At 34.4% G+C, this 9,912-nt stretch overlaps 2 protein-coding genes across 2 annotated transcripts; one reads left to right on the plus strand and one right to left on the minus strand.

The window, feature by feature from the left end:
- The first annotated feature begins 376 nt into the window (after positions 1-376).
- Positions 377-3,433, plus strand: LOC111913643 (uncharacterized). The gene is made up of 11 exons (XM_023909363.3): positions 377-533; positions 858-1,106; positions 1,207-1,287; positions 1,406-1,501; positions 1,679-1,762; positions 1,854-1,923; positions 2,032-2,114; positions 2,200-2,378; positions 2,496-2,604; positions 2,837-2,926; positions 3,217-3,433. Exons 2-11 carry the CDS (start codon positions 861-863, stop codon positions 3,253-3,255), a joined length of 1,077 nt encoding a protein of 358 aa, XP_023765131.1. The 5' UTR covers positions 377-533; positions 858-860; the 3' UTR covers positions 3,256-3,433.
- Positions 3,434-6,167: 2,734 nt separating this feature from the next.
- LOC111913644 (primary amine oxidase 1-like) lies at positions 6,168-7,168 on the minus strand. The gene is made up of 2 exons (XM_023909364.3): positions 6,758-7,168; positions 6,168-6,672 (listed from the first exon to the last, which is right to left on the minus strand). The coding sequence occupies exons 1-2, from the start codon at positions 6,931-6,933 to the stop codon at positions 6,513-6,515; spliced, it is 336 nt and encodes a 111-aa protein (XP_023765132.1). The 5' UTR covers positions 6,934-7,168; the 3' UTR covers positions 6,168-6,512.
- Positions 7,169-9,912: the final 2,744 nt, after the last annotated feature.

The raw sequence follows: 9,912 nt of genomic DNA on the forward strand, positions 1-9,912 counted from the left end.
TGACACGACACGAAAAAAATACACGACACGAAACGAAATTGGGACGAAGCTGAAATTCGAATTCGTGTTCGTGTCAAGTGTAAAAAAACACGATGTCGTGTCGTGTCGTGTTCGTGTTCAAAATTCGACCCGAAATTGACACGATTAAGCATTTATCTGTCGTGTTTTTCGTGTTTGTCATGTTATATATGATTAAGTATTAATTAAATAAACTAATTTTTATTTTATGTTATCATTGTCTTGTCGTGTCGTGTTTGTCGTTTTTTAATTAGTTCGTTTTCGTGTTAGTTAAAAAAAACACGACATCGTGTCGTGTCGTGTTCGTGTTTTTGCCACCCTAATTGACATTCGCCAGTTTCATTCCATCAATTGGGTCGGGTTTTTTTTGTTAGACGAGTGGAAACAAAGCCCTAATTAAACCCTTTCCGAGCCGCTTTGCCATCACTCTCTCTTTCTCTTCATACCCCTGTCGTTGCCGCCGGAACCACCGTAGATTGTGCATCCGTCGTCTCCAAAGTACAAGATCATCAGAGGTTAGTTACCTTCTTTCTCGTTTTCTCTCAGTCAATCACACACACACACACCCACACCCAAACGCAGCAAAAGTAGCTGCAACGTTATTTGTTGCTATCTTCCGCCATTGAATCCGCTTTACGTATCTATTTTTTCGTGATTGAGGCAATAACTGAATTTGCTCGAGATTTGTTATTCGGAGTTTGTTTCTGTAAAATTTTGGATTTTCCGATACCTGTATCTGTATATGTTGCATCGTATATAAATGAATAATAATTGTTATTTTGATTCGTACCTTGACAAACGTATTATTTAGATTAACATCTTCTTGTTTCGTTGACTAGGTAATGGGGAAAAAACGGAAGGAACGTGAAGCTCAATCTGACGATGATGATTCATCAAAATCGCGTACTAAGAGAACGGATAGTGATAAACTGGTTGTAAAGCCGCAGTTGCTACCATCAATGATAAAAAACAAAGACAAAAGGTCGGCTGTATACGCCAAGATAAAGCATGAAAAGAAAGTAGAGAAGCGAAAGAATGCTAAGGCTCGTGAAGCTTTGGAGAGCAGAGCTCTTGAGCTTGGAGAGGAGGTTTATTTAATCCCTAATCTAGCTGTTTTACACTTTCTACCATATCTTCCTGAATTTGATAATGATGAGATTGTAATTAACATTATCATTAACGTTTCAGCTTCCACCAAAGAAGATTCCCCGAACAATTGAGAATACTAGAGAGGCTGATGAAACTGTATGCAAGCCTGATGATGAAGAGGTCTCCTATTCCTTCAAACTCTTCCCTATCTTTACATAGCATAATGCTTAAAACTGTTTTCCATTGGTAGTTTTGTTATCAGCATGTGATTTTTGATACATTACATATGTTATTGCAGCTTTTTGCAGGTAATGATGCTGATGAATTCAGCTCAATTTTAACCAGTGAACGAGCCCCAAAAGTACTGATGACAACTTGTCGTTTCAATTCAACAGTAGGTTCTCATGTTCACTTGTATTATTTATCATCTGTATAAGAAGTTGCTCTTATTAGTTTGAAATATGTTTTGACTTTGAAGGGTATCTAATAGGGTTTGCAGAGTTTATATATAAACAAGCTAATGTTATCTTACTATTTACTAATCATTTCTTGTAATCCGCCTTAACTACAGAGGGGACCCGCATTGATCAAGGATTTACTTACTATAATCCCCAATGCAGAGTACTACAAGAGAGGAACCTATGATTTGAAGAATGTAACAACTACACACTCCCTTTATCTTTCCTCAATCATTTTTCTTGAACATATATGTTTCTAAGATGTTTATCTTTACCCCCAATTTCCAGATTGTCGAATATGCAAACAACAAAGAATTTACATCTATCATTGTTGTCCACACCAGCCGTAGAGAACCAGGTTATTTATCATCCATCTTTCATTCATTCCCTAAATCTTTTAGTTTTGACTTATATCTTTTTTACCTTTTCTTTTCTTATTCTTACCAACCTTGTTTGCTATTTATAGATGCTCTCTTGATAATTGGATTGCCTAATGGACCTACAGCTCATTTCAAGCTCTCGAATCTTGTGTTACACAAGGATCTCAAGGTGGAGAAAAATTAACTATAACATAGACTTTAGTATAACCATTTTTGTCATAACTTTTAACACATTTTTTTATATGTTATTGCAGAATCATGGAAACCCAACCAGTCATAAACCAGAGTTAGTTCTAAATAACTTCACCACACGCTTAGGTCATCGTGTTGGAAGGTTAATTCAGTCACTTTTTCCACAAGATCCTGAATTTCATGGAAGAAGAGTTGTCACTTTTCACAATCAGAGAGATTTTATATTCTTTCGTCATCATAGGTAAGCCATTTGGTATATTTAACTTATACAGTTAGTGATAACATGATGATTTATTTAGAGTTATTTTGGAAGGAGGTTTTCTTCTTAAAGGTAAAAGGAACTTGTGTTGATTTGTAGGTATGTTTTTGAAACTAAAGAAAACAAACAAATTGATGCAAATGACAAAAGCAAGGATACTGAAGATGGGAAGAAGCAGCTAAAAGGGAAAATTATTGCTCGGCTGCAGGTATTTTCTTTCTTTCCATCCACTGCAATGTGTTATAGCATTATACTTTCATTTAATTTCAATTTTTAAAGGGAAATTTGAAAGTAAATTGGTATAATTGGGCAGATTTCTGAACGTATTGCCCTTAATAAAAAGAAATTAAAAGTACAGTGTTATTTGTTGCATGTAATCTTAAAAAAACAAAGGACATTTGCCATTGAGCTTGCTTTAACTGTGTTTTAATATTGTGCAGGAATGTGGGCCCCGTTTCACACTAAAATTAACAAGTTTACAACATGGAACATTTGATACAAAAGGAGGGGAGTATGAGTGGGTTCACAAGGTATTATTAACTAATTTCACTAAATTTTTTGCATTCCATGGAATGGAATTGGAATTCGAGATTCCATTCCATTGACAGAATTTAATTCCCTTGGATTCCTTCAAATTTTGTGTTTGATGGATGTCATTCCAGTGGGAGGGTGGAAGGAGTTCAATTCTGTTCTTTTTTATCAAATGACTAAAATACCCTTGTATTATATGTTGAAATGAATAAAAATAACATCTCAATATACACACACACACACAATAAATTAAAAGTACGTAACTTGTGCCTTTTGTTGTGTATTACAGCCTGAAATGGACACAAGCAGAAGAAGATTTTTCTTGTGATGTGGTTTTGAAACTGGAGCTTCAAATTATTTACTTGTCATTAGTTTCTTTTGTTTCACAATTTTGTTTGCAAGAGAAGGTTAACTATGATATAGTTGTAAAAAAACTAATCTTTTGCCAAATTCTGAATCATTTTTGTTGTTTATTTTTATTTATGGAAATTGAGTGTTGATTGATAGTTTGATATTGTTTAAAAAAAGATTATAAGCTAAAAATGTCACCTAAAAATGTCAAAAAAATAAGTTGGTTGTCTCATGCCAAACATAGCCTAAAATAAAATACAATAAGCCAATTACCCGAAATGAAAAGTCACCAATTTAAACATCCAAGTAAGGGTGGTGCAAGTTCATCAATCATCCATTTGAACGCTCCTAAAAAACTATAATTGAAATCCTAAAAAAGGATAATTCAAATCTTAAAACGACAAATAAGATCATAAAATGATAATTAAAATAAAATGAGAAACTCTAAAACTCCTAACCCTAAAGCCTTGCTAGTTCTTACATGTGAGCGAGCATCATATTCAACATTGGTCATGTCAAATGGTCATACGGCTGAAGAAAGAAGCTCTTATCTAATCACTTTTCTTTTGTCATGCGCAACTCCTAATCTACAATCTATAGTTGCTTTTGCGAGATTATGAATTTATGATGGATATTGAGCTTCCAAAAAGGCTATGTATGTATTTGTCTCGTATGTTTTTGTATTTTTTGGGTTGAGGGGGATTCTCATTGCTTTTTCTTCGGTTTGAACCCGTATTTTTGGTTTTACCACAACTAGAATGCATTGAATATGGAATATGTAAGGTTGGAATGGAGTAAAGAATTTTAGAATGACATTGGTTAAGGTTAGAAAGTTATAAAGGTTCCTATCATTTTTGAATAGGTTTGTGAGTGGTTTGCATACAAAGTAAATTGGTTAAAGAAAAACAAAGGTAGCCGCTGAATAACTGTCATGAGGAAAGGGAAAAGAAGATGAAGGTACTGATATGAAGACGGAGGCCAACCCACTCCCACACTTCGGGTAGAGGGAGTCCATCTTTTCCATCCCTACCAAGTCCCAACTAATTGCTACCTCAATTTTCTCTTCTTTCACTTCTATCCCTCCTATTCCACAACATACGGAAACCTATATTTCTTATCCATTATAACCTAATCAATTTTTTTTTTTATGCTTCAAACTAAACTTAAAACCAAAAAATAAAAAATAACATTTTTTTATTAAAACATAATCCAGTACAAATAAGAAAAAGACAAAACAACAATTAAATTCAGACACAATAATTAAAAATCCAAAAAACGATTACTAAATTCCTAAAATGAAATCCTAAAACTACCAATCATATTTTGCCGTAATTTATCGTTTTTTCTCAAGCACCGTTCGTAGCAAACCTTGGGTCAGATGTTCATATGGATTGAGAAAAAAACCAAATATCTTGCTTCTCTATCTCACGTTCAAAGAGTTTAATTTTCAATTGTTCCGTTTGTCGCATGATGCGTAATTTTTCATCTCGATATATTTTTTTTCTTTCTTCAGCTTCCACTTAGTGTGGTTGGTGGCGATTTTGTTGATGAGATCGACTATTTCCGACGGTTTTGAGGATGCCGATGTCGTTTTCTTTCCTTTCCTTTGTCTCGGGTCTTGGCCGAATCTGGGATGAAATTGTGCATCCAAGATCACCTTTTCTTTTTCGCTCCATTTCTTTGACTTTTTTTTTTTTTTTTTTTTGGATAATCCTGTTCAGTTTCGGCGACGAATTTGAGATCGTTGCTTGTTTGTTTGTTTTGAACGGGACCGGGTTCGTCACTGTACTTTTTGGATTCTAAGTTTTGTGTTTCAGGAGAGAATCCATTTAGGGTGCGTTTGGTACAGAGAAACAGAATTACAGCAGATAATGGAAATGCAGATAAAGAAAATTAAGCTAGAGAAAGAGAATTGATTACACTGTTTGATAGAACTGAGAATCCACTAGAGAGATATTTTTGAGAATTTATATATTAATTTATCACATTACAATTTTGTATTTGTATTATTTTATTTTCCTTATGACTTATTATTAATTATTGTTTACATTTGTCAATTAACGCTTTATATATTATTTAATATAAACAAAAAATATTGACCTTAGAAGTTAAAAACAAAACTTCTAGCAATTATCTAAGCAATTCGAATTATTAATTATTATTTACAATTGCCAGTTAACACTCTATATATTATTTAATACCAATTCATATGCAGTATGCATTAGCAAAATAAGTAGTCCTAGCAAGATTCGAAGTCATTACTTGAAGCTGGGAATCAATTCTCTGATTTTTTTGTTTTATTTAATAGGCTATTTCTCCCCATTTCTTTATAAAAAAGGAGAATTGATAGAATGGAAATGTAATTCAAAATTTTCTCCTTTCTCTATATTTCAGTGCAAAACAAACGAGAGAAATATCTTCTCTTATTTCCCTATACCAAACCCGTTTTTAGAGAATTGAATAAGCTGGGAATGGGTTTTATTTTATTTTTTTATTTTTTTATTATTTTTTATTTTTTTTGTAGTGATAAAAGGTTAGTATATATTTTCAATGTATTTTGAGTTTTTGACCGTTCAACGGTCACAAAGCAAGAGAGAAAGCCAAGCATCGGATATAGTAGCCAACTTTTCTTCGATTCCGCCATACCTCGCCTTGCTAAAGTCGGAGGTAGAGGCGGTACTGCTGTAACCCGCCACAGAAATCGGACGACTCTGTCGGCGGTGGGGCCAAATTGAAATGAGATACAGAGAAGAAAACTGCGGTCAATCGTCTGCGTCTATATCTCGAATCTCGCAGCAAGATACGGATACGAAGGTTTCAGGTTAGTCTGTTTGCCTATTTGATTACTCTTATCTAATTTAGGGTTTCTAGTAGTTTATCTTGATGAAACTCCCAGGGTTGCGAATTTGACCTATGGCTGTTCGAATTATCATAGTAACCTGTGCTTTTTTTTTTGTTTGTTCTTTGCGACGACTTGATGTTGTAAGAATCAAAATTTTGTTTGAAGGCAACGGTGAAAGCGTAATGAGAGCCCAACGAAATACTATACATTAGTCCTATTTAAAATACTGATTCTTGGTTAGTTGATTTTGGATTGCCTCGTGATTAAACAACAGAAAATAAAGAATAAGGAAAGTCCAATTAATTACTGAAATCTTCAACTGTGTTCTTACTTTCTAGCTGTTACACCATAGAAACCTGATGAAAGAGATAAAGCATTTCTCGAACTTCTTTTCAAGTCTTGATCAATGGATTTCTTTCAAAAATGTTTGAAGGCTTTAACTCGAATCCATTGGATAACGTTGACATCACTGGGAAATCTTCTTGACAGGGGCTGTGATGAAATCCCACAGTGTACCACAAAACTATATCTTTGTTTATAATCGATCTATTCCTGCAACCCCAAAACACAATCTTTAATTCAAGAAACTTTACTTTAATTAAAAAAAAACACAAAATTTTCGAAAAACGAAAAGAACCTTCGGCTCCAAACAGCTAATCCATCTTTTCCTGTGCTCCTATCAGCATAAAACCCTGCAGCCCATCTCTCGGACTTGTTATAACTAGTCACCCACACTTGATACTTAGTGTAAGAAGCTCTAATTTGTGGATAATCATCATCCAATAATAAAGAGACAGCTGGCTGCCCTGTCATCAACCGATACCCAACATCATTTCCCAATTTGGTTTTCTTATTTGTGTTCACCACTAAAAGCTCGGATGCCTTTAACCCGAGCCTAATTCTTGCTTCGTTTTCGGTTTTTGCAGTCTCCTTAACGACATTCCAGTAACTCTTCCTTGGAGATGTGTTGACTTTTTTGACTTTTAAGTTTGCTTTTACAAAAGAATTTTCATCACCATCGATGTCAAGGTCGAGATAGTATGTTATGAAGTGAGATCATGGTTGTTTCTAGGGATGAGCATATGACCCGTTGGACCGGACCGGACCGGAAAAAAACCGGGACCGGACCCAGACCGGACCGGATATACATATTAATGGGCCGGTTTTCGGGTTTTGTTTTTACCACTAATTGGGTTTCGGGTTTGGACCGGACCGTACCCGGAATACGGGATTTAACCCGGACCGGACCAGAAATTTTTTTCTCCTTAAAATATATAGATAAGGATACTGAATTACTAGTTAATGTTATATATAACATTATGTATAAAACTTGATGTTTTTATTTTAACATTGTTTATAAATCTTGATCAACGTTTGTTCCTATCACTTTACAAGAAACAATGTATCTAGCATGCTATTTTTTGTTCAAACATGCAAATTTTTTTTTTATAAAAACATGCAAATTTTTTTATAAAAACATGCAGCTTTTTATAAATAATGCTGTTTTTTGTTGTTTTTTACACAAAAAAAGCTATGAAAATGTAGTTTTTTATTAGCAATGTTGTTTCTTTTTTGTTAAAACATGCATTTTTTTTTATAAAAAGTGTAGTTTTTATGCTAAATAGTGTAATTTTTATTTGTTCCAAATGTTAATAAGGTTTGTATTTTTTTTTTGTAGACGCCTCATTTGCATGTGATCTAAGTAAAGTCCCGCATTGTACCAATTTCAAAGCCTAATTCGGTCCAAAACCCGAAACCCAGTTTAGTACCCGAGACCGGACCGGACCGAACCCGAACCTGATACATCCAGAAACGGTCCGGTTTTCGGGTAAGAAAATTCACGATGTTTGGTCTTCGGGTTTTCGGTCTTCGGGCCGGTCTGGTCCGGGTTTGGCCCGTTGCTCATCCCTAGTTGTTTCCTATTCTGTTGGTTGCTACTAGTGGTCCATATGTTTCTTCTTTGATCTCTTCGGCTTTTGTGTATCTTGTTGCTTTCATTTCCAAAACGTCCGTAAGTCCTACCTTCAAGATCAATATAATTTGAATTTAGATTAAATTTATTGGAAAATGGGGAAACTATATCTAACAAAATCTACAAGTTATCTACTACCAAGAATATAATTTGAATTTAGATTAATTTTATTGGAAATGGGGAAACTATAATCATGCTTATAAAGGCCAATTTTTTTTCTTTACCTATTAATTCCTGAATAGATAAAGGATACTGAATGTATAACGATATTTGTATAGATATAGTGTTGCTGATATACCGTTTCTTTTTTGAATGCCTGAATCTAAATATATGACTAAAGACATAATTAGTAACTTAAATTGAACGTAATTTTAAAGTAAGTTCAAATAGTAAAATTAATTTCTAACAATTAATATTTACATACATAATGGGGAAACAAAAATAACCTGCACATGAAATTTGCATGATATTTACACATTTAATAGCGAGTAACTCAATATATAAGCATAAAAATATACTCAGTTACTCATAATTTTCAATATAAATGTGATTTAGAGAAATAATAGCAATTCCGGAAAACTATATTAATCCAAAACTTATTTTCAATATAAATGTGATTTAGAGAAATAATAGCAATTCCGGAAAACTATATTAATCCATAACTAAGTTTTTGCCATCCTACTTGTTGCATACATGCACACTAGGATGTGAGACTTGTAAGTCTCAAAACACTTAGATCAATACGATATCAATCAAACTATCTAAAGAATGCGGAATATAAATCAGATAGTGATTCAAGCCTTAACAGGCCCAAGCCCAAACTGCCTGAATCACTATGTGATTTCGGTCCCCATAAACGAAAACACCATAAGCCCACTACCAATAAACATAACTAAGCCCAAATAATAAACAAGCATCCATTAAACAATCTCCCCCTTGGCTTATTGCTGGCTGATTTTACGGCTTCTCTACAAGATGAACATTAGAATATGCCAATGCCCACAACCTCTTATCAATGATCGTCGCTATCATGCCGGTGAAAGCCTTTGCAGCAGCTTCAAACATTTCATTTCCACCATAAGCTGATGCTTGGATAAAGTATGAATGTCATGCTCGCTAAATTTCAGCAAATCCTTAGGATCAACAAGACGAATCTGATCCTTTTTCATCTTGATTACCACAGTCGTTGTAGCCTCATCATATACCCAATATGATAGGGATCAATACACGCTGAGTGATAGGGATCTGATCCTTTTTCATCTTGATTACCACAGTCATTCAAAGAGCCATCAGTACACGCTGAGTGATAGGGATCCTTTTCGCTTTATTTGTAGGTGGCCACATAACATTCACCATAGTCTTGTTGGTGCGTGGATCAATAACACCCTTGACCTTTTTAACGAACGATGACGCTGTTTTCAAGCCTTTACAGTTTTGCTTCGCTTTGTCTTCAAGGAACTTCTTAAACGCCCATGCCTTGGGGCCTGATGCGTGCAAATAGCTACACCTATTTGTCTTCAAGGAACTTCTTAAACGCCCATGCCTTGGGGTCTGATGCATGCAAATAGCTACACCTAATTTTATTTTTTATAACCTAATGGCCTTAACTAACTAATTGCACCTAGGCGGTGTACCTAGTCAAAATTATAGAATAGTTGGGTAAGTCGGGTGTCGATCTCAGGGAACGGTTTTGACTAATTAATTTATCTACTATTAAGTTAACCTACTTTTAGAGCAAAGAGGGGGTTTTATCTGATTTTGCAAGACCAGACGAACTTATATCACATAATTCAATCAATTAATTAAAAACACTCCTGTCT

This window comes from Lactuca sativa, chromosome 7 (assembly GCF_002870075.4).
Source record: "Lactuca sativa cultivar Salinas chromosome 7, Lsat_Salinas_v11, whole genome shotgun sequence".
NCBI lineage: Eukaryota > Viridiplantae > Streptophyta > Magnoliopsida > Asterales > Asteraceae > Lactuca > Lactuca sativa.

Excerpts from the sequence above, each read along its gene's own strand:
- LOC111913643 (XM_023909363.3), top strand. The coding sequence starts at position 861 with ATGGGGAAAAAACGGAAGGAACGTGAAGCTCAATCTGACGATGATGAT. Across the intron at positions 1,288-1,405 it reads GCAAGCCTGATGATGAAGAG|CTTTTTGCAGGTAATGATGC; the intron begins GTCTCCTATTCC and ends ATGTTATTGCAG. Across the intron at positions 1,763-1,853 it reads GAACCTATGATTTGAAGAAT|ATTGTCGAATATGCAAACAA; the intron begins GTAACAACTACA and ends CCCAATTTCCAG.
- LOC111913644 (XM_023909364.3), bottom strand. The coding sequence starts at position 6,933 with ATGACAGGGCAGCCAGCTGTCTCTTTATTATTGGATGATGATTATCCA. Across the intron at positions 6,673-6,757 it reads TTAGCTGTTTGGAGCCGAAG|GAATAGATCGATTATAAACA; the intron begins GTTCTTTTCGTT and ends TTGGGGTTGCAG.